General features: G+C 48.8%; 1 protein-coding gene across 3 annotated transcripts in view; it reads left to right on the top strand.

Moving 5' to 3' along the window:
* The window catches only part of MBP (myelin basic protein), a 148,699-nt gene extending 125,013 nt beyond the window's left edge, over positions 1 to 23,686 (top strand). For 2 of the 3 annotated variants that reach the window (XM_058557327.1, XM_058557328.1), the window contains exons 6-10: positions 9,737 to 9,844; positions 11,112 to 11,147; positions 11,547 to 11,579; positions 15,249 to 15,371; positions 22,104 to 23,686. In XM_058557327.1, coding sequence (XP_058413310.1) covers positions 9,737 to 9,844; positions 11,112 to 11,147; positions 11,547 to 11,579; positions 15,249 to 15,371; positions 22,104 to 22,148 — 345 coding nt within the window. In that variant the 3' untranslated portion in view covers positions 22,149 to 23,686. The remainder of the gene's footprint in view (positions 1 to 9,736; positions 9,845 to 11,111; positions 11,148 to 11,546; positions 11,580 to 15,248; positions 15,372 to 22,103) is intronic. The other variant, XM_058557329.1, reaches the window with a different exon arrangement.
* Positions 23,687 to 23,815: the final 129 nt, after the last annotated feature.

Here is a 23,815-nt window from a genome sequence, read left to right as displayed (position 1 = left end):
CTGTGTTTGAAGGACCAATTGCCCCAAAACTAGCACACAATAAAATAGAGTACAAGTGGAGGAACAGAATGTGCTTTTAATTGATACATGTATCTGGAGGAAGCCAAAGCATACTTAATGATATTTAAAAGACATTCTAATATTGCAATGTACCTCAAGTCATCACATCATTATCAACGCTCATCATCATTAGGGGCAGAGTGTAGATGCACAAGATTTGAGAATTTGGGTTTTAAAATACCAGAAAGAGAGTCGTTCTTATAACAAACTTGTAGTCTACTATGTAACCACTATAAGCTATCAGTCCACACCTGGGCAGTCTTCTGGGTCACTTATTTATGTTTATGTATCTAATGATTCATTGTTATTCTCTTGGCTCCTCTTTTGCACCCATCCAGCATCATTCATGCAGTAGAGAAAAACAAGCAGACTAAAGCCTGGGCAGTGAGAGGAGGGAACTCGAGTCCCGTTGGGCTGGGCCTGGTCCCACGGGGAGCACACAGGTGCACCTCAGGGTCCAGACCCCACGGGTGTAAACACACAGAGGCGGGAACACGCCCCAGAACCGTGAATTCACTATGATTTTATTCACTGACATTCTGATGGCGGATTCAGGAAAGACTTTAAATTGCTCTCTCAGACAAGAAATAAAGTAAGAACTAGAACTCCTTTTTTTTCCCCTAAACACAAAACCCCAGACACAGAGAATATTAACTTTTTCAAGATACAGCATTTCCTTCTGCGAGGGAATGACTCCATCAGTTTGTCTCTAATCAAATCCAAATGCAAATAATGGTGCAGACAAATGCCTCTTCCCTATTTTCATAAAACAGCCACGATATTCAAAGGAATGAATCTTCATCCTGATGACCATTGATCTTCAGCCGTGTCAGGCGAAAACTAATCTCCTGTTATTACTCGAAAGTTTAAGAACTCTCAGCTCTCCAGCAAATTGGAAAATAGTTAAAAATCCCTTAATGTCTGGAGAGGGAACCGGGAAGCGACTCGGAAGCCAAGTGCACGCGCTCCCCCTGCTGGTGAAGGACATTATCACACATGGAGGGAAAGGAATCAATTTTTCAAAAACAGTTCAATGAAACAGGCTAATGGAAAAAGTCCTTTACTTTAAAAATTAATGAAATGGTTGTCCTTTATCCCATGGCCTTCCTCCTAAGGTGCTTAAAACTGTTCAGCACAATGTTGTTTTATTTGCCGTCAAGAAGTTTGTTGTGTTATTAATCAGGATGCAAAAAAAGAGAAGCATGACGGTGCCGCGTAATACTGTGCAGAGTACTGTGGTCGCATTCCCAGGTGCCCGCACATTTCTCTGAACACGGGATCATCAGAGTGTAAGCAAAGCTCATCCTTAGGTGGTAGAATTTCTTCTACACACTTTTTAATTTGATTTGACATCTTTATGTAACAAGTATGTATTATTTTTCCAAACAATCAAAAAGCTTTCATTTAAAAAAAAAGTTAGGCTATTTTTTCAAATTTTTCTTGTCCCTAATACTCACCTCCTCCTGTATTGGAGATACTGTGCTGAGCTGTCTTCACCTCATCTATGGACCAGTGGACGTGGGGTGGGTTCCAGTATCTCCAGCCTCTTCCTTTTCTGATGGCTCATGGTGGGACAAGTGACTGCTGTCCCTCTGTGCAGTTCTTACTTTATAGTGCAGCTGACATTGGAATTCCCCCTCTGCCTTTTAATACCTACCGAGTAAGTGAGTGATGTGGAACAGGACAGCGTGGACACAGAGATGCCAATCTCAGCAAATAACTGGGAAACATTAACAATGTTGGCTTTTTTTCTTTTTTTGCTGAGGAATATTTGCCTTGAGCTAACAGCTGTTGCCAATCTTCCTCTTTTTTGTATGCAAGCTGCTGCCACAACATGCCCACTGACAGACAAGTGGAGTAGGTCCACGCCCAGGAACCCAACCCAGGCCACTGAAGCAGAGCCTGTGGCTTTTTTTTTTCAAACCTTAGTGAACACAGTTAAAAAGTGCTGCAGGGCCAGCTGCAGAGGCCTACTGGTTAAGTTCGGCGCATTCGGCTTCAGCGGCCCAGGTTCATTTTCCGGGCACAGACCTACAACACTCATCAGCGGCTGTGCTGTGGTGGCGGCTCGCATACAAAAAGAGAAAGATTGGCAACAGATGTTAGCTCAGGGCGAATCTTCCTCAGCAAAAAAAAACGTTGATTAAAAGAAAAGTGCTTCATTAGGTAATTACTAAATGTGTGTCTTAAAAACAAACTAAGCAACAGAACTCCTTCCTCTGCTGGGAAGCCCGCGTCCGGTGGGCCTCCTTAAAGGGACCTTACGTGTCACAAGCATTCCTGGGGCAGAGGCTGAGGACTGGAGAGGGACTGAAGGGAAGAAACTGAGTCAAGTGGCGGGCCCCAAGCTCCGAGGGTCTCAGCAAGGGACATTCCCGAGCCACCGTCCTGCTCCTGCCCCCTTAGGCCCCTCCAACTGGGCCTGGCCCCAGCTGGACTGAGAGGCCCACAAGGTCACCGTCGTGCCCTGAGAGCCTCACCCAGTCTTCCGTCTTCCCTTCACCTCCCCTTTTCCTCCTCCCACTGTTTCCTCCAGGCACAGGGTCCTCCTGCTCTCCCCCATGCTAGGAAACGCATCGCCTTGTTTACTGTGTAGTATGAGAAAATGACAAGTACCCACTCCTCATCAATTGGAAAATATAACAAATAAACCAAAACCCACTCGTTGTAAAGTATCTCACCAGGCCTGCCCTGGCTCCCACCGCTGCCTGGGCGAATGCTGGCCCTGCTCTGACCGTGAGCTGACCATCAGCCCCAGAGATGGATTGCCTGAGCCGGGCCTCTCCCATGGAGGGCTGCACACCCCAGCCGTCCCTGAGGCTGCGTGTGGACCGTTCATCTTATCAGTGTGGGCTGGCCTTCAGAATGGCATCAGCGTCCTGCCAGCCAGATAGTTTCATTTCAGGCTATTGAGGGAAGGAGAGTTGGGAGTCTTGGTGTCTCTTCTGCCAGTTGTCGGAGGCCAGATCAGATCAGCATCCCAGGGTCTGGGTCAGACCAGGTGACCCAGCACAATAGCCAAAAGGTGGAAACAACCCAAGTGTCCGTCAACGGATGAATGGGTAAGCAAGTGTGGCATATACATGCAATGGAACATTATTCAGCCTTAAAGAGGAAGGAAATTCTGACACCTGCTACACCATGGATGAACCTTGTAAACGTCATGCTGAGTGAAAGAAGCCAGTCATGACGAGACAAATACTGTCTGATTCCACTGTATGGGGGACGCAGAGTAGTCAAGGCCACAGAGATAGCAGAATGGGATGTGCCAGGGCCTGGGGTGGGAGGAATGAGGAGTTAGTGTTTAATGTCTGCAGAGTTTCAGTTTGGGAAGATGAGAAAGTTCTAGAAATGGATGGTGGTAATGGCTGCACATCAATGTGAATTTACTTAATGTCGCTGAACTGTACTCTTAAAAATGGTTGAAATGGTCAAGTTTATGCTATGTATGCTTTACTACAACAATAACAACATTTTGTAAGGGTGACTCAGCTATGCACCCCTCCCGGCCACTGTGTGAGGGCATCATCGCCAAGACAACCGAGGTGGGTTTCTTAGCTCTTCTCCCTGTGCTCACCACAAAAGCTCCTTGGTGACGCGTAAGTAAAGAGATTAAACACCAGGCCTGGTCTTAGGAGACATCCTGAGATACAAACCTCCTGGAGAATCGCCTTTCTCTCCTTGGCTCCTATTGAGAGGTGGCCTCTTAGTAAGATTTTAGAGCTGAAAATCTCTCAGCAAGTCTCCATTTCAACCCGGTCGTTTCACACGTGAGGACACAGAAGCCCCGACATACACACCGCGGCGGCTCAAGTCACACAGGCTCTGGCATCAGGACCGGAGCCTTCGGCTTCCAGCGGGGCGCTCTGTCCACGAGGCCACAGCAGAAAGAGGTTTCTTTGTTCCTCCATCTGTTTATATTTACGGAGCTCCATGTGTAGGTTAGACTGCAGAAGCTTTGGGGACCACAGAGAAATTTTCATTTTTTCCTTCAAAAGATTAATATGTAACTGGAGAGGTAAGATGCTTATAGAAAACTAAAAAGGACAATCGGATGCCAAATGAGATATTACAGCCTAAAGGTGCCGTATTGTTCAGAAAACAGAGATGTTTGGAGGGCGAAGACATTCTAAGCGAGGGTACGCATGCAAGTAAGAGCTCAGAGATGGAAATGAGATGCTCATATTAGAGAGAAGACCAGTCATACCCATGCAGAGACCTCCAACTGGGAAATCCATGAAAAGATATAATGTTTCCATCAACTTTTGGCTACATAGTGGTAGACTATGTTAAATGGCCTTATTTTGTGTTATTTTGTAGATTAACGTACAGTAACAGTCGCTTTTTTGTGGTGTAGTTCTGTGGATTTTAACACGTGTTGTTTTGTGTAGCTGCCACTCCAATAAGGACATATCCCCCCAAAACCTCCCTCCCACTTTCCTTTTGTCGTCTCCACACCCTTCTGCTCTCCCCACCCCTAACCCCTGGCAACCACTGCCCAGGTCGCCCTCACTATAGTTTAGTCTTTTGAAGAATGTCACATAAATGAGATCATACAGTATGAAATCTTTTCAGAATGGCTTCTTTCACTCAGCACAATGCCTTGGAGATGCCTTGAGTTGTTGCATGTATCAAAAGTCTGTTCCTGTTTGTTGCTAAGTAGTATTCCATTGTATGAATGTACCACAGTCTGTTTATCCTTTCACTTGTTGATGAGCATGTCAGCTTGTCTGTCTCATTGTGAATTGAGCTGCTATAAACATTCATGGACAGGTTTTAGTGTGATCATAAGTTTTCATTTAAGATTTAAATTACTTTTCCCTCAAAAGATTGGTGACTGATACATTTATTACAGAAATCACTTCCAAAAATATATAATTTTTCTTTTATCATTCAAAGCAGGAAGTGGGGTTACTGGGTCATATGGTAAGTATATGGTTAACTTTATAAGAAACTGCCAAGTTGTTTTACAGAGTGACTGTACCGTTTTGCATTCCTACCAGCAATGCATGAGAGTTCCAGTTGTGTCACATCCTAGCCGGCACTTAGTATTGTCAGTATTTTCTATTTTAGCCATTCTGAAAGGTGTGTAGGGGTAGCTCCTTGTGGTTTTGATTTGCATCTTCTTCATGGCTGATGATGCTCCGCATCTTCCCACGTGCTTATTTGCCTTCTGCTCATCCTCTTTGATGAAGTGTTTATTCAGTGTTTTGTCCATTTTTTAACTAGGTTGTTTGTTTCTTTACCATTGAGTTTTGAGAGTTCTTTATATGTTCTAGTTTCAAGTCCTTTGTCACATATGTGATTTGCAAATATCTTCTTGGTCTATCTTGTCTTTTAATTCTCTTAACAGTGTCTTTTGCAAAACAAAATTTTAGGTATTGATCGAGTCCAATGTATCCATTTTTTCTGTATGGATCATGCTTTTGGTGTCAGGTCTATGAACGTGTTGCTTACCCCCAAGTTGTGAAGATTTTCTCCTATGTTTTCTTCTAAAATTTCTTAGTTTTACCTTGTAGATAGAGAGCTATGATCCATTTTGAGTTGATTTTTGTATAAGGTGTGACTTTGGATTGAGGTTCATTTTTTTTGGATATGGATGTCCAGTAGTTGTAATATCATTTGTTGAAAAGACTATCCTTTCTCCATTGAATTGTCTTTGCACCTTTGTCAAAAATCAGTTGATCCTGTTTGAGTGGGTCTGTTTCTGGACTCTATAGCGTTCCATTGACCTGTGGGTCTGCCGCTTTGCTAGCACCACACTGCCTGGATTACCATAGCAATGCAGGAACCTTAAATCAAGTGATGTGACTTCTCTAACTTTATTCTTCTTTTCCACAGTTGTTTAGCTATTTTGGTTCTTTTGCATTTCCATATAGTTTTAGAATCACTTTGTCTATATCTAAACAAAACTCTGCAGGGATTTTGATCAGAAGTGCATTAACTCTGTAGATCAATTTGGGGACAATTGACATCTTCACCATATTGAGTCTTCCGTCGTGAATGCAGTATATCTCTCCATTATTTAAGTCGTCTTTGATTTCTTCTACCAGCAATTTCTAATTTTTAGCATAAAGTTCCTATACATGTTTTATTAGATTTAGACCTAATATTTTGTTTCTTTGATGCTGTTGTATATGGTGGTGTTTTTAAATTGGGGTTTTTTTAACTGTTCATTTCTAGTATATAGAAATATGATTGACTAAATGCCGTTTTAGTAACAGACTATTACAACTATAATATAACAATACAATCATAACTCTGTGACCACATCGAATTATCTGTGCAACTGACGATTTAGACCCAAAAGTCTAAATCCTCGTTCAGTCTCTCTCCAAAGCACATATAACAAAAGAATTGTGTGATTCTGTGGTAATTGCTCTATTTACTAAAGATCTATTCTGTGTGTGTTAGGTTAGGTTCTGTCTTAAAAGTGATCTAAACAGTCTCCACGTTAATTCAGCAACAGTTACCGCTTAATGCCTGCCTGGTTCTGTGCTGAGGGCCGTAACTGCACCCACTGCCTTGCTCATAAACAGTTCTGACCCCTTAGCGCCACGAGCTAAAATGCAACTTACCAAGTTAAGTGTTCTTTAAAAGATTTAAATTACTTTTCTCTCAAAAGATTAGTGACCAATATATTTGTTATAAAAATCACAAACATATATAATTTTTCTTTAGCGTTTAAAGCAGGTATGCATAATTCACATGTGAAACATTATCTACATAATATTTCATTAACTATCTCACAACATGATAAGTTTTAACAATATGAGATCTGCATGAAATGACTGAATGTTCATTTCTTTTAAAACGTCTATGTAAAGTTTAAGACATTTTTCTAGTTTAATCACAGGATGGGTGAGTTAAACGTGCATGATGTTTCTATGACTCAAATCCAACAACCCACAGCAGAAACATGGTGTCAAACACCAAGGGAAGAGGAAGTTGTACTAAATTTTGAGCTGTTTTAATTATTTCAGGCCACTAGGCTGTTATCTGACAAATAACTTCACCTGGTAGACCTATTAGACACCTAAAGATATATGTCTTAAAGTAAGCAATTTGAACAGTTTCCTGGCTCATGTGTTCTGTTTTTCACTTCTTAGTTTTACACTCACTCTTCCATTGGAGAAGAAAAATGTATAAGGTTGGCTCTTGGTGACTGAAGCTAATTGGTCAGTGAATGCAGAAAGGCATAGGTGAAAGACAAGATAATAGGAGAAGAGCCAGCTGACTTAGGTTCCTGCAACATCAGCAGAAAGAATAAGAATACGAAGGATCAGGAGTCTCAACAGTCAGTGAATCTCTCCAGCTCGTTCCCTTGCCGCTGACATCTTTCAGTTCAGATGCATCTGCTTCTGCCCGCACTCTCACGCCCACAGCATAGTTCAACTCCCCGTGCCCCTCTGTGAGTGGGGAATTAGAGTCCTGAGATGCTCCAACGCAGTGGAGACGAGGGACGCACAACACATAGTCATACCATCCATGCTCCACACTGTGAGGGAGCTTCTGAATGAGCAGGCAGAAAACAGAACACTGTCCCGAGCCTGCCCAGGCCAGCTGGAGAAAGCTATGCACAGGGGATGCCTTGAAGAGGGGCTAAGCCAGAGGGCAAGGGAGGGCATTGCAGGAAGCCCTGTACAAAGGCCTGGGACAGTGAAACCATCGAGAGCCTTGTACCAGGCACGGTCGAGGGAGGGGGGCAGATGCCCAGCAGAGAGGGTGGCGGGGTGAGTGTGGGGGGAGGGCATCAGGCTCTGGATAGAGGCTGAAGGCAGCACGAGGGCACCTGTTCAGAAGTGCTCTCTGTGGGCGGGCACTGGGGGGCCACTGGACGGTCATTAAGAAGGAGCGGGGACACCGGCCCTGATCTGTGCTTCAGAAGCCTTCCTCTGACCACAGCGTGGAGAACGGCTGGGAGGGGCAGAGAGGACTGCAGGGAAGTCAGGAAGCCTTGGCTCTAGTCAGGACCAGAGAAGGAGGACCTTGGACTTGAAGGTTGAGCAGGGCACAAAAGTCACAGGGAAGCAGGAGACAAGGGCACGCGTGACACCTTGTTCAAAGGAGAGGGAGGTGGCTGGTCCACTCAGGGCTGAGATCAGGTCTCAGGAAGAGGAGAAAACCTGGATGCTCAGGAGGCAGCGGATCTCGCAGAAGAGGGAGTGGTTGTCGAGGGGAAGGAGAGGGGTGTCTGGGCTGGAGAGGTAAGAATCAGCGAGGCAGATGACCCAGCTTTTGTTTTAATGTCAGTAGTGGGGGAGGGGAAGGAATGCAAGGAGTAGTCTAAAGAAGACCTACACAACTTGTTAGCTGAGTGAACAGGGGAAGTAGAGCAGAGGAAAGTCGGGGGTGACGGGGGGTCTCAGGCCTGCTGGTTTGAGGTAGGAGGACAGACAGCGGGGGAGTGTCATAAATATTAACAATAACCCAGTCACCCACTAAATTATGCCCATTAAATGCTTTAAATTCTGGAGAAGCACATTTTAGACTTTTTGGTGGCAAAAGTGTCCTCCAAACGAGACGGGGTCCCCCCAAACAATGCGCCCAAAGCTGACAACGGAGGGAAGTGCTTCACGCCATGTCAGCACATTTAACTGATTGCTAACAGAATTCCCGTTAGCCGCTGCAACGCCAGGCTGCCCGTGAGGCCCTCCTCCGGACTTCGAAAGCTTCCCTGCGTTAGTTCATTCACATCCTTCACCATACTCATGCCCGAGTGGGTGGTGGGAACAGCAGAGAGAGAGCAGGGAAAGACACAAAGTCAGTTCCTCAACCAGCTCCCCCAGAGGGGCTTCCCTCTGCTCTTCTGAGAGCTGTCTTGCTTGGAAGGCTCTCATTAAGAGCTCCTGCAGATGGATCCCCTTCTCCACGGAAAGCGGTGGATGTGGCCCTCCCTGTGTGGTTGGCCTTCCTTGCATTGTGCATGTCTCCTGCTGGTGGGCATCCACAGTCGATGGTCAGCCAAGGAGGGACAGGTGGGGGCTGCAAGGACAGAGAGTCCCTTGCTGCCCCTTGCTCTCCATCAGCACTCACCATTTGGTGACTTCCAGGCAACCCTTACTGACCTAGAAAGTTCTGGTTCCGTTGATTATGAACAGCCCCAGGCACTCACAGGCAGCAGTCCTAACCTCTTTACTCAAGATGTGGAAGGGGTGGTACCACGCTGGGCAGACTGCAGCGCCACTGTGACCTGAGACATGGACTTTGAGAAACAGGCTAGTTCACGTTATGCAACCACCGCAAAGCCAAGGAGCGGGCTTGAATTCTGTGACTACGGTTGCTTTGTGTGTAATTCCGGAGTCTTTTCCTTTATCAGAACCAGAAGCTTGGGGGAAAGGATATCTTTCTCTCAATGCTTTGCTTGCCCCGCCCAGATCTTGGCTGGAATCACCCATAAATCACCTTCACTTCCCCTCCACCACACTTCTGTGATTTCGGGGGCTGGGGGGACACTGACTCAGTGATGGAAATACCTCCCCGGCACCGTGCAGACATCCTGCTCTGAGCCCCCTCCTGTCTCAGGAGTGTCTTGTGGGGCCTCAGCAACCTCCTAGCATGAGGTCCTGATTCAGAATGGACCCAGATCCACAGCGGAGAGAAGAGGCGGCCTCCTGAGGAGGACAGAGCAGAGGGTAGGGACCTGTCCTGAGGTTGCTGTGCCCCTGTCTTTCAGGACGGACATCACGCGGCAAGAACCACCCACTACGGCTCCCTGCCCCAGAAGTCTCGGGACGGCCGGCCCCAAGACGAGAACCCCGTAGTGCACTTCTTCAAGAACATTGTAAGTGCTCCCTTCCGGCCGTGAGCAGGGGGCTGAGGGAGAAGCAGAGGTTGTGGGGTGAGGCGCTTGGCCACTGTTGCAGTCCGTGAAGGGCACGAGTACCTCCCCAGACAACACTGAGCTCTGATTCACGAGGCGCCTGACCGTGTGCCCAGACAATGCCTCCTTCCTCCTCAGGGTGGCGTTGGGCTCTGAGCTCAGCCCAGCACCTGATCCCAAAGTCCAAACTGCACGTGCCACTTACTGAACTTCGTGTTCCACCAGAGAACTCACTCCTTTGGAGACTAAACCATTATGAGACCCTTAGTTTAGAAACACAGGCTTTGCACAACTGTGGAGACGGTGAAAAGATCAGTGGTTGCCAGGGGTTCGGGGAAGGGAGGGGTGAGTAGGGGGAGCACGGGGCATTTTTAGGGCAATGAAACCCCTCTGAGTGATACTGTGACAGTGGATACACGTCATACATTTGTCAAAACCATAGAATGTACATCACAGAGAGTGAAACCTACTGTCAGCTATGGACTTCAGCTAATAATGATGTATCAACATTGGTTCACCAGTTGTAACAAATGGACCACACTGATGCCAGGTGGTAACAAGAGGAGAACCGTGTGCAAGACCAGAGAGAGTATAGGGGATCTCTCTGTAATTTCTGTGCATTTTTTCTAGAAACCTAAAACTGCTCTAAAAAATAGTCTTAAAAGCAAAAGCAAAACCACAGACTTCTAATTATAAACTTTCTGTGCTGCAGACATTTCAAGATGATAGTTTACAGGTGGATGAGTTTTAGGAGCCTCAGGCTTGAGGGCGTTCCTTCTGAAGCTCTGAACATCAGGGGACGCTTTACTTCCAACCCTGAAAGAGGATGGTGGTGAAGAGAAGTTCATGGTCTCCATCAGTGTGCAATGGCTGTGTCACAGGGACACACGCCAGGAAGAATCAACTCTCTAGCTGTAGAGCCTTTTGGTGCATTTCCCATTCTCTTAAACTCTGTCTGAATGTTCCCGAAGGTCTGCGTAGCATTGGGTATTTTCCAATTCTCAAATGCTGTATTTTTCACTCAACTAGGACAGAAATGGGGAAACTGGGGAGATACTAGACCTAACAGATAGTAGATCTTAATATCTAATCCTGATAGATCCTAGACCCTCTCAGCAAACAGGAGCTGGTCAGGACCTAGAAGCTGACAACACCAGACTCAGGAAGAGGGTCAGGCTGCTCTGAAGGCAGGAGGCCCCCCTGTCACAGTCTCTGTGTGTCTTTGCAGGTGACACCTCGCACACCTCCTCCATCGCAAGGAAAGGTAAGACCTCTGAATGTTTTGATCAATCATCACTTCATACAGAACTTTCCTAAAGTCCCTAAATGTACCAAAAAGAGGGTTGGACTCGTAGATACCTGACTTTGTCCCAGAATGTTTGCCACGTGGATCCCGAGTAGAACAGGCTGGGAAATGCACGGTGTTCCCTCCTCCTCCTGCCGTGCAGACGGTGCCCGTGGCTCCCAGCTCCCTCCCTCTAATTACTGATCTAAATTCTCCCCGGGAAGCTCCAGGCGGCCACTGCCAACCCCCTGGATATGGCACCTGTGTGATGAAACCTATTTGCCATCTCAGCACCATATTGTTTTGTATTTCTTGTTTATTAAAAGAACTTTTTTCCTGCACTGATCACAATGTCATTTCTTTGTCTTCCTCACACAGGGGCGAGGACTGTCCCTCAGCAGATTTAGCTGGGTAGGTGACAAACGCATGTGCCTTCAGCTCCCTCTCCTGTGTGGTCCTCACCGCCACTCGCCGTTTATGTTCTGCTCTGTTTCGGTTGCTTACCGGTCCCACCTCTCTCTCCTCTCAAGCCCAGCTTGCCCGCAGCTGTCTGGGGGTTGCTTTCTCCTCCGGAGGGAAAATGACCCCCCAACACACACCCCCACACACACACAGCCTAGCTCTCTGCCTGGCTTCCACGCCCGGGGCAGGCACCGCCAGACCAAATGCCACTCCTCCCGAAAGGTTCCTGGAATTCCAGTGGGCTCCTCCTGTGTTTGAGAAAATTCCTGATTTCCTTCCAACACAACGGATGAGAAAAGCAAGTCCCAGCAGCCTGAACGTGGATCTGCGGCCCACCGACCTGTCTCTTAACCAGCTCTGCCCACAGACGCTGAAATTCTGTTGAGGAAAAAGGACGCCGCTAAAGAGACAAAAAGATGCTAAATTCAGTTACTCAGGTCACAGTCACCTAATTAACCCAAAAGATTTTGCTTTTGATCGTGTTTCAGTCATAACCAAAGCTAAGATATCAAGCCATCCAGGAAAGCCTTCTTAGGAATTTTAGGCTTTTTAATACTGAGAACACAGTTTCAACGAAGATTTCAAGTGAGCAATTTGTTCACTTTCTAGGTATTAGAGAAATTTGGTGTCTGGACCAACTTAAAATGCCTACCAGTATATTCTAACCAAACTTAGAGACCATAGTTACTAATAAATACAGATACGGTTCTTACTTTAAAAAAATTATAATTTTCAGAATAAAATGGAAGGATAACCCTAATCTATAGGCCGGGAATTGAGTCTGTCTTGGGAACACAATATCTTTATTCTCTAGTACAATGCTCAATTAATAAACATCATATACATGAAATAATGAATTTTAAAAGAAAGGAAGAAAGAGAAAAGAAAGAAAAAAGAACAGGAAGAAAAAACAGAAAGGGAGGGAGAGAAAGCAGGAAGGAAGGAGGGAAAGGAGGACGGGCGGGGCAGGGAAGAGGCCCTCAGGTAAAAGATAGAGTTAAAATCCCATCAAGCTCCTGAATTGCTCCAACACTTGTTACACTGACTTATGAACTAATGTATTTGCTGGAACATTTTATGTAAACACAGTTGAGCCTTTTTCCGACCTAATGAATCTGCAAAGAGGTGACCATAATATAGGAAATCTCCGTGGGCCAGGACCCACAGCCAATTAACTTTTGACTTTCTGTGCCAGCAGGAGACGAAGATGATATTGAAGAATGAAATCCATGTCTGATCCAGAAATCTTATTTTAGTAACCGCTTGGCCTGCCTCTCAGCTTTCTAGGCATGGGCTAAGCCATCATGCAAAGTCGTCCCCACATGTGGAGTGACGGGGGGCTAAAGAGACCTTCTTTCTTCCAGTCCCACAGAGGCCTCTTCCACCCTGCAGCTCACAGGAGAGACCTTTGCCCTCCTCTCCACTTCTCCGTTTCTGGTCCTACTAATGTTTGTTAAATTTCTCTTTTTTCCGAAGCAAAGCCCTTCCTGATTCCGTTTGTGTGTTTGTCCGTTTTCTAGAGCTCCAGGACTGTCTTCCTGTTTGGAGTTACTGAAAGTCCTAACCTTCTCTTTCTAAACTATTGTTGTATGTTTTCTGATAAATTCTAGGTGGTCCAAAGATATAAGTGACCAAGATTTTGAAAAGAGGAAAAATCAAGCAGATTATTAATCTGAAAACCAATCCTTGAGTTTAGTTCTCAGTAGCTCTTTACTTTTGGGGAGAAACAAGAAAGTGAGACAGGATGGTGCAGATCCGCATGGGGAGGTGTGGTTTTTCACATTCACGTGCGTCTGTCCTTTGGCGCAGCACTCTTTAACTGTCACCGTCCCTCTGTGTGCCCGTGGAGAGAGCATGTCCGTGGAAACCCCCAGGATTCAGGGGCAGGACTGGCGTTCCTCTCAAATGCTGTCTCAGACCTTCTCTGCCACACACCCCAGCACTTGGGCCACTTGATAATCCTTGAAACCAATCTTCATGTGAAAGTAGCCTCCTCGGTGCAGAGTGACCAATGTCTGTCCCCAAGCCCAGGCTGAGGGAGAAGGGAACCGTAGAAGTAGCCTGTGTGGTGGGGGTGCCTGGACAGACGGCCCCGGTCCAGCTTCAGTCCTGCCCAAAACGAGAACCTTGAACCTTCTAGATCCCATCTTCAACATCCCTAAAATAAAGGGTGGATTCGATGGTTTCCCAAGTTCCCTCCATCCTAAAACACTGTCATGAAATTTAAAAGGACTGTAGGCTGATGGAAAGGGGTCTGGGGGCTCAATCAGGAGATGGCCGCCCATCGCTTGGTGGCAAAATATAAAGCAACATCTCAGACCCTGTCCTTTGAATGGAGACCTGTGGGGCAAACAGATCCCAGGCCGAGACGCTGAGCAGCCTGGTTTGCCCTCCAACTGAGGTCGCCCCTAAGGCTGGAAGACCCTTTACCTGAATGTTAACACTCATCGTGTCTAAACACCCAGTGTTTCTCCCATTCCTTTCTCATCTTTACAGCGAAAGTTCCCATTTGAAACAAAAGCATATTAGAAAATAAACTGGTCCAAGGGACACAAATATTCTTGTATTTCAAAACTCATTTGCCATTACTACCTCCCACCAAGGAAGCTGTCTTCATCTTCCCTGAAGTGAGAGAGGGCTGCTGGGGCAGTTGGAGGCTGGAGTAGGGGCCACCTGTTCTGCCTGCCCAGACGGCCATCTCCTGTAATGACAGCCAGCTTGCAAGATCAGGGCTTCCAGCCTCCGTTCTCAGAGCGGTGCCTCCATTCACTCGTGATGTCTTCACAACAACCCCATGAGGAAGGGACTGTTATTATTCCCATTTTACAGAAGAGGAAACTGAAGCTCAGAGAGGTTCCGACACTTACCCAAGGTCACACAGCTAGGGAGTGTGGGAGCTGAGACCCGTCCGGGCTGCCAGGGGCTGTGCCCTAGTGCACAGTGGCAAGGACATGGCTTGCCAACCCGACCTGCCTCCTTCCCTCTGTGGTGACCAGCTCAGGAGCCAGGGCCCCTGGGAAAAACCCTGGTTCCCCAGTTCTGCACATTCACGCTCAGGGCACCCACACCATGGCCAGAGGAGCTGGTTCCTGCTCACCCTCGGGAGAGGCTCCGCTAGGCTGGAAATGTAGAATGTCATCTTTATGCTTTGGGAAGCTGTGAGCCTCGAAGTTTCACTAAGTCCAAAGGCTCCTGACCCTCCCGGAAGTCTGGAGAGCAGAGCAGATGAGAAAGAATCCCCGGGACATGGGCTTCGTCCTCCTCTAGGCTCCTCCCTCTTGGGGAAATGGCCATCTCTGGTGCCCCCTCCTCCAGACACGTGTGGCAAAGGTCCTCTTCCTTGTCTTGCTTGATGTCTGCTAATCTTCTCTAGAAAACCACCCAGCCTGAAGAAGGGACGCAGCTCTGTAGAGGAGGTTTTGATCTTTAACCTCAGAGCACTTGGGCACTGGGCTCGTAGCAGAGGCTCGGCCGAGGCCGCGGCACACGGATGGCTGGGGGCAGGCGCGCTGGCCCCCGGTCTCCCCGCGGCCACTTGGGGCGGTGGGCCCTTCCCGGGAGCCTGGGGCGCTCCGGGCGGCCGCAGGGAGGGGCTGAGGGCTCTGTGGTCTCTTGCAGGGAGCCGAGGGGCAGAAGCCGGGATTTGGCTACGGAGGCCGAGCTTCTGACTACAAATCGACTCACAAGGGACTCAAGGGGGTCCACGACGCCCAGGGCACACTTTCCAGAATCTTCAAACTGGTAAAGTAAACCGCCGTGCCGTCAGGGGATGCGCGAGGAGGTGGCCGGGGGCCTTCCAGCCTCTCACACTGCTTTTCTCAGGAGTTCGTTTCACACGTGTGTGAGTTCAGCAAGCATTTCCCGTGGGCGCTGTGCTGGGGCCAGGCTCCTCGGGGGCTTGAGGACAAGTGTGGGGACACCAGGCCACAGCTGTGTCCTGGGGGGGCGGGAGCGGCTGTGGGGCGCTGGCTTCTTCTGGGAGGTCAGGTGGCTTCCCAGGGCTGAGGCCGCAGCATCATGCCCCCCGAGGAAACAAGCGGGAACCGAGGTGACAAGAGGGCCATAGTTGTACCAGGCGAGAGACCCCAGGAAACCACAGGCGGTCAGTCCTGTCAGTTGTGACGCTGGGGTCACGGGGACCAGGTCCACTGTGTGTTGGCCGTGCGACCTGGCCCCGGGAGCCCTCTGAGCCTGGATTTCCGCCTCTGTGAGCAGAGGTGACGTATGGACAAACACGCTGTGAAGGTGAAGGAGGTGACGACGGTGTGGTCAGCACGGTGCCCGCAGGGCACTCACAGAACGGGCAGGCGTGTTACTGCTGATAAGAGTCACGGCCTCACTCAGAAACCCCGACATCTCAGAACGTCCCCTCCCACCAGTGGAGGCAGCAGCGCCGGATCCCCAGCGCGAGCTGAAGGAGGGGTGAGGACAGAGGGTCTGGGCGAGCAGGGAGCCGGCAGTGCGCCCTTGCTCACGCCTGGGCCTCCCTGGGGCTGCTTGCCATCACTCTTGATCTCAGAGAGGACAGGCAGTGACCAGCCCACCAGGGAGCCACGAGGGTGCGGGTCTCTCACGGGGAGAAGGGGGAGAAGCATGGGCGAGGTGGGTGGGCACCCACCCTCCAGGGTTTACTCTGAGCCAGCCCCAAGTTTACCTGTAAGGAGAACTGACCCCAGAGACAGAGGGTGCCCGGAGCCAGGGCGCCTGTGTGCTTGGCCGGTGACCCTGCCTTCCTCTGGCAGCGAGGAGACCTGGACCCTGCGTCGGGCAGGGCCCGGGCACCAGAACAGACCAAGGAGATGGGGTGGGGCAGCAGCAGGGCAGGTGCTGTGCTCCGGGCTCCCACCTCCCTCCCTGGACACCGAGGGGTCTCAGTGGTGCAAGTCTCCCCCACATGCCAGCAGAGCACCCACTTCCGTCCCTTCCAGGCCATAACCTAACTCTCACTCAACTCTCAGAAGCCCGTGTGGCCTCTGTTCACCTCCAGACCCTGCATGACCTGACCTGCGGAGGTCACAGTAGTGTCCTGGGCTCGCTGGCAGCTCCTGGGGCCTGAGGCACATCGTTGTAAACAGGCTCCAACTGCCTGAGAGCCTTGGGAAGGGACCAGCTTGCTGGTGGCGGCCGTCTGCATTGGCAGCTTCCTCAGGAGGACACAGTGACAGGCTTACTCCCCGTGGGTGAGGGGCAAGCTGGCCTCGAGGGGTCCCCCAGCACGGGGCCGAGTCCAGGCTGGCCGGGCGCCCACCACCTGCGATGCTGCAGTTCTGCTTGGCCACTGGCCGGAGCTCACCAGCTGCTGTGTGCTGCTTCAGGTGCTGGGGATGCCCCCCACACAGAGACCCACAGCCTCCTAAAGGAGCTTATACTCTAGTGGGGAGTGACAGGAAGTGAAGAGAATACATGCTCTAGCAGAAGAGGCAGACGGGCCGAGAGTGACAGGAGCCTCTGTGTGCCGGGAGGTGGTTACGGCTCCTGGGAGGGTGGCCAGTGGAGGCCTGGTGGAGCAGGTGGCGCTTGGCAAAGACGGGAAGGAGGTGAGAAGCTGGCCACACCCCCGGGGACAGTGTTCCAGGCTGAAGGAACAGAGTGGAAAGGCCTGGGCAGGTTCCAGGAGGAGGGGGGTGGGGACAGCCAATGGCACGGAGTGACGAGCAGGGGCCAGGAGGAGACGGAGTGGGAAGGGTGAGCCCCCCACACACCCACAGAGGGCCCTGTGACCCTCTTGAGGGCTCTGACATTGATTCTGAATGGGGGCGTCGTCAGGTTCCAGGGAGAGTGACACAATGTGACTCAGGTTTTAATGTTGACAGACTTGTCGTGTGTCTCTGGCAGAGACTAGCAAAAATGGGGACTGGACTGGGAATTCCCCTGGACTGGGTAATAAGGAAGAGGCCTGGATTTCTCTAGCCGCCCGTCCAGGGATTTGGCAACAGAGCTGAGGGTCCAGCAACGCGTCAACGTTTCAGGGCTGAAAGCCAGAGCTGGGGTGATCCCTCCGGGCGGAGACACACTGTGCCTTCCCCGTTGCGTTGGAGGCGGTGTCCCACGCTGATTTAAGGCTCGAGGAGAGTGCGTTTCATCCCTGAATACAAAACCGATGTTGGTGGTGGCAGACTGTGATGGAACAAACGTTGTCTAAATGGATGTCCCCACCTACTTTCTCATTAGAATACCAACCCACCCGCCATTCTCCTCACTCTTAACCCGAGCAAGGCCATCCACCTCCCTGCCCGATGCCACAAGAGCTGGGATCAACCAACAGCCACAGTTGTAACTATTCACGGTGCTCCAGTCAGCTCCTTTCCCACCTAAAGGAACGTGGTAAGGAAGACGGATGCCAGTGAATAAAAGACAGGTTCGTCTGTTAGGACAGAGGTCATCATAAAAGGCATGAAGCCCCGATGCCCCAGCACCCTGTGGAGAGAGAAACAAATCATGAAAGATTTTGTTTTCATCTTTCTTGGGTGAAAAACTAGTATTCCTGTAGAATATTCGCTGCAGATAAGGGAAAGACGTGATGGTGCAAATAAGAGGAGGCGTTAGTCTGTGCTTAGTTCCCAGACACCGTCAGAGCGTCCTGCTCCATCTGGTTCGTTGGCTGGTGTACAGGCGTTGTAGACAAATGCACCCTGGGTTCTTATGCCATGTAATAGCGTCTTCAGGCCAGCGGTCACATGTGAGGGAGGCATGAGTGTCCGTGGACTCCATGTTCTAGGGGTTCTTGGTTGTTGATGAGGACACGAGCGTCTCCTTCATTCAACCCATTCTCAGAACGTCCATTGGGATCACAGTAGACAACTTAATTTAACATTAAAAGGTTCTGTTGTACGTGGGTTGGTTATATCACCCATGGGATCTGACAGGTGGAAGGCAGGACTCGTGCCTCCTGCGAGCCCCAGGTCCCCCGTGACAAGGCTCAGTCTCTGCCAGCAAAGCACAGGGCTCCCAACCAGCCATCGCTGATGGGAGAGCTCTGACCTGAGTCTGCTTTATACCTGGCTTATTGAAACATCAAAATTTTACAATTTACGGGGGAATAATTTGGTCTGTAACACAAATCCTCGTTGATTTGGTTACCTAATCTTTAATTCAATGCTGAGTCACGTATGTGTGTGTCTGGGGGTCAGGAAACACGGCTCAGGCAGACTCAGCAAGCACGTGTGTGTGTGGAATCCCCACCCACGAGTCTAGATTCTGGTAGGTGCTGGGGCCACACATGGGTGATTTGAAGTGAGACTCTGCTTTTGAGGAAAGTCAGTCCTATGAGGAAAAGCCTTAAATATGTGAAGTGAATGGTAAGTCACCGAGTCGCTAACTCATTTCATATCAGGTAAAACATAGGCAGGATCAATATAAATTCTAGGCAAATTTGAGTAAGGAAATAAATTCTACCCCAGACATTCAAGTAACAGAGACCATCATGACGTATTTGCCTCCATTCTGAAATGTGGCAACAAGACGGTGAGGATGAGGGTCCTGTAGGAGTCCTGGGTCTTAACCCAGACCTGCATTCAGAATAGCAGTGTTTCCACTAGTGACCCCAAACCCTGGCCAGGAGGTCATCTGCGTCTGAATCGCTTGCGATGCCCAGACTGTTTCTGGGTTCCCCCCAAGACTTCCTGCTCCAGCCTGTCCCAGGAGGGAATGCCCACATCTGCTGTTGTAGTGATTTCCTCTTGTCTGAGAAATACAGATGTATCCTGTTCTGGGTAACTGATTACTATGCTGTCCAGTTTTCTGACCGCTCATCACTCTGAATGAATGATGACTGCTGAGTGATGGGAGGGGCCGGCTGATGTGGGGGCTCCGGGTAGGAAATGTGGTTCTAGTCCTCGGTAGTGTGTGCAGAGTTGTACCCAGTTGCTGTAAGATTCCAGGAGGCCGGAGCGTGTCAGGGCTGCCTGGATGACTAGAGAAGCCCCACTGCTATCAAGCACACCTACTGTGTGCAAAGGCCACAGGTGTGTGAAACCCAGTTGTGTGTTAAATAGGGCCAACATTTTCCAGAAGTTCTTTTTGTAAGCAGTAGTTTAGAAATTTTAAAATTTCTATGTATTTCAAGAGAAGCTTCAATTTATCAAATTGAAACAAATTTCCCTTAACATGGTTTGAATTAGATTTTATTACATAAAAAGTTCACCAGCTGGCCTACTGTGGTCATATGGCTAAATGAGTTGACATGGAGCAGTTGCAATAGGTTACAAAAAGTCCCCCAGAGATTAGAAGCGCTTGAAGGCAGGAGGGTGGAGATGGTGGGGATTTCATAGCTTTTAAGGTCGTGTCATTTTAGCTGTGTTTTCTTCCTGCTCTTTGTACACTTGTTGAAAATCGAGGAAAGGGCTCAGATTTGGCACTCTGGTGTTGTTGGTTAGAAACCGAGTAGAGAAAACTGCATTTCTCCCAATCATTTGGGAGCTACATCAAAATATAATAGGAGTTTCTTATTTTCAAATACGTCAACTGGCACACGTTCCTACTTGTAGTAGTGTCTGCAGGGTTGTGAGGTGTAAAAGTGGAGAGAGAATGTAGGACTTTGCTATAGATTCTGTTCTTTCCCAGCCCTGAGACAGAAGTTCAGTCCAGACTTCTCGTGAGTCCAGGCTCATCGATTCACCTGCCCAGGGCAGACCACGCTTTCTATCAGATGATTCAAAAGTGGTAAAAACCATGAAACAGAGGCATCAGAGGTGCTAATTCTGCCTCCCTTTTACCAGCTGACTGACTCTGGGAAAATTACTCAACCTCTCTGAGCTCAGGCTCCTCAACTTAAAATGAGGATGGTAATACCTACCTCCGGGGTTGGCTTTCTCTTTCATAAGAGAAAACAGATGTAACAGATTTTGCTCACGGTAGCTACTCAGTAAATTGTAGGTACAATAATAGAAAATAAAACCAACATTCCGCCATTTTTTATTTCAAAAGGAACCATCGGGAAGTTAAAATGGTATCTCACCTAAGTTGTCTCGCAAGGGATGTCAGGAACTTAATCCATTTCAGCACAATGTACTTTGTCTCATGGAGCAGTGGTTCTGCTACTTTTCAGGAATACATCACACTTTAAAGGCAGCCCTAAAGGTTAATCTCTCGGAAATTCAGAAAAAGGTGAGGCTAGTGCTGCCTCACTCTGGGCTACTCCAGAGGCAGCTCTGAGGGCCCATTATATCAGTTAAGCCAGGCTCCAACACGAAAAGACTAGGCTTCCCCAGCATTGGGGTGGCCCGGAGGCAGAGCTCCGGCCCCTGCTGCCTGCAGTCATATGAGAAAGCCACTTTCCCAGGAGGGAAACTTCAGTCATGATTCCTAAGGTAATTTCAGGGCCAGAATTCCGTAAACGTTTTCACTTGGGAATATAAAATTCCTTCAATGAGTTGTTCAACAACATAGAGGTCTTTTTGGAAAAAGTAAAACTCTAAGAAATGACATCTGTCAGCTCACTCTGGATGCCTTACTTGTAAGGCATTTTTGGCTTGAGTGCTTCAGTTAGTTACGCTACTGTGTAATGAAAACGCAGAGCGAGCCTCGGCCAGAGTTAGGTCCGCGCGCATCTGTTGTCTGGCAAATAGCAGGTTCCATATACATCCTGCTTTCTGGGGGCTCACAGTCCAAAGGAAATCCTTGAGAGATCAATTTTTCATTCATGACCTAAGATAAAAAAGGCAAACTCAAGGAGAGAGAGAATTTGAATGTAAAAAAAGTGCATTTCTCCCGTGTCGGTCTAAATGACATCTGGAGTGATAAACTGTCTTCTCAGAGAGCAGTGCCCACACCCAGGCCACCTTCGCACTGCTGGCCACTGCACAACTGTGTCCAGCTCAATGATCGCTAGCTCTTTTTTTTTAAATTTCAAATTGTATTTGTCCAGAAAACATGTCAGTTCCTGGTTCTAACCCCTTGAAGTCAGTTTGCTGACACCCGCCGCCCCCACCGTGAGGTTGATTTGTCCTGATGAGACAGCAGAGAGGTGAACAAGGAGAGAGGACCACCCCCCCCATCGAGTCGTGCAGTTGCTTCTTCCTGGTGGACACACCTATTGGCATGCTTGTCAACACTGAGATCTCGCCAAAGATGAGGTTGTACCCGTCCCTGACAGACAATGTCCCTCGGTTACCCTGGAATCTCTAACCAAAGAAATGAAGTGCTCATTCAAAGCATGATAATACAGCAACTGAGCTTTTCACCCCCAGAAATGCAGTGTTATATTAGCCACCAGCTCTCTGTATCCTGGGAATTGAATTTATTATGGTGCTTGAAAATCCAATCAGCACTTGCTAAAGCATGTTGCGAGAAATGGAACAAAAAGATCAGCTTTCTGTGGCAGCATTTCTAGCAACACACCCAAATGAGAGAGAGCCCCAAATCGTTTGTGACCAGATCACCGCAAAAACGGGATCCTGGCGGGGAAGGTATGCCAACAGCTGCTCGCGCGAATGGCCGATGAGGCTCACCTAATTCTCTGTTTCCTTTTCTCAGGGAGGAAGAGATAGTCGTTCTGGATCACCCATGGCTAGACGCTGAAGCCCTGCCTTCTTGTTACAGAATCCCATCCTCCGCTTCTTAATATAACCTTTAAGAATTTAATACCGTTCGCATAGATTACCTAGTTGTAGCAAATGACCTCTCGCCTAATGCCTCTTGAGTTGTGCACACAGTAGGGTCAGGCACACTGCATCCTACTGGCAATTTCTGGCCAAGAGCTAAATGGAGACAACGCAAATAGAAAATGGGTAAACCGTTCCTTTATGTTTGAAGACCAAGTGTCCTCAGAGTCTCATTCCACTGTATCGTGCCCGGACACCGCGGAGCTTGTGTGTCCAGGGGCACGGCCGGCCCTCCAAGTTCTTTCACCCCTCCATCTTTGGACTTGCTTTGCGCTGCTGACCTGGCATCCCCTGGCTTTTTGGGCACTGCCGTGGAGACACACTGCCGTGGAGACGGGACATGTGCAGGGTGGTGAGGGCTGTGTTGATCCGTGCTTCCTTTGGTTTCTTTTCCCCCCCTTCTCTCACCTCCTCAAGTTCGCTTTATTTTCCTAACAGGATTGGGCAGTCAGGAGTGGCTTCACACCCGTGGGAGCGTTTGGTACGTGAAAGGCGGGCGGGCAGCTGTGAGGAGTCCATGTGGTGGGTGCAGAGAGGGGCGCCTCCAGGCAGGTGCCTACCACACCCAGATTAGCTGAATTTGTGCGTGGCAGAGAGGGGGCAAGGGGGCAAGGCAGGCTGAGCGACGGCCTCCAATGGGAAACAGGATCTTCTTGGAAATTAGGTGATGACACTGTGGAACCAGAGCGGCCTCTACAAACAACCTGTTTCCTAAGCAGAGCCCCAGTGAGAGTTCAGGGAGACGCACATCTCAGAGCAGGATTAGGGAGTTTTCTGGGCAGCCCAGCAGTGTCCCACTGGTCACTGTGGAAAGGGAAGGTGACCAGTGGTAGGCTCATCACGGCAGTGCACATCAGCAAATACTAACCCTCAGTGGAAAGATAACCGTCCCTTGCTTGCCTCCCAGAGGCGAACATGCTTAGTGACTAGGCTTAGGAATGTACCTGTCCCTAATGGCCACCCTAGCATATGGCTGGGCCTGGCCAACCCCCCGAGGAGGACGGAGAGAGCTCCTCAGAATCACACTCTCTCCTAACATGAGCTGACATTCCCGTGCTCCCCTCCTAACCTACTGATTCCCGCCTTTTGATTTTAGCCGATCTCTCCCAGGCCTTCCAAAGAGCCCCACACTGGTATCATTCTCCCTTAGACCCAAGACGAGGAATAGTCAACATAAGGCCCAAAGCACCTCTTTAATCCCGTCCTAATTCTGGATGTTTAGTGTGGGTTTCATATAATGTCTATTAATATCTAGCCTCAATGATGAGAGGGTAAAAAAAAAAAAAAAAGAACACAATTTCGGAAACAAACCCTCCACGTTCCTCGACACATGCACTCTGCTCCTGCGAGCTGCTTGTTGACTGAGTGATCTCTATTCGTGGCTACCCTCAAACAGCAAGTGCTGTGATGATGTGTCTCGTGGAAAGTATACACTGTTCTTGAATATTGAAATAAAATAATAAACTTTTACTGGTATTTGCATGGGTGTCTTATTTTATTTTTCTTCTGGTCTGCAGAATGTGAGCCCATAGAAAGCAAATATCATGTCTCAGAGCTCACGTGAGCACAGACGGTATCGTCCCA

Source organism: Diceros bicornis, chromosome 16 (genome assembly GCF_020826845.1).
Source record: "Diceros bicornis minor isolate mBicDic1 chromosome 16, mDicBic1.mat.cur, whole genome shotgun sequence".
Taxonomy (NCBI): Eukaryota; Metazoa; Chordata; class Mammalia; order Perissodactyla; family Rhinocerotidae; genus Diceros; species Diceros bicornis.
Note: the sequence above shows the minus strand (reverse complement) of the source record. Positions and strands in the feature narration are given on the sequence as shown.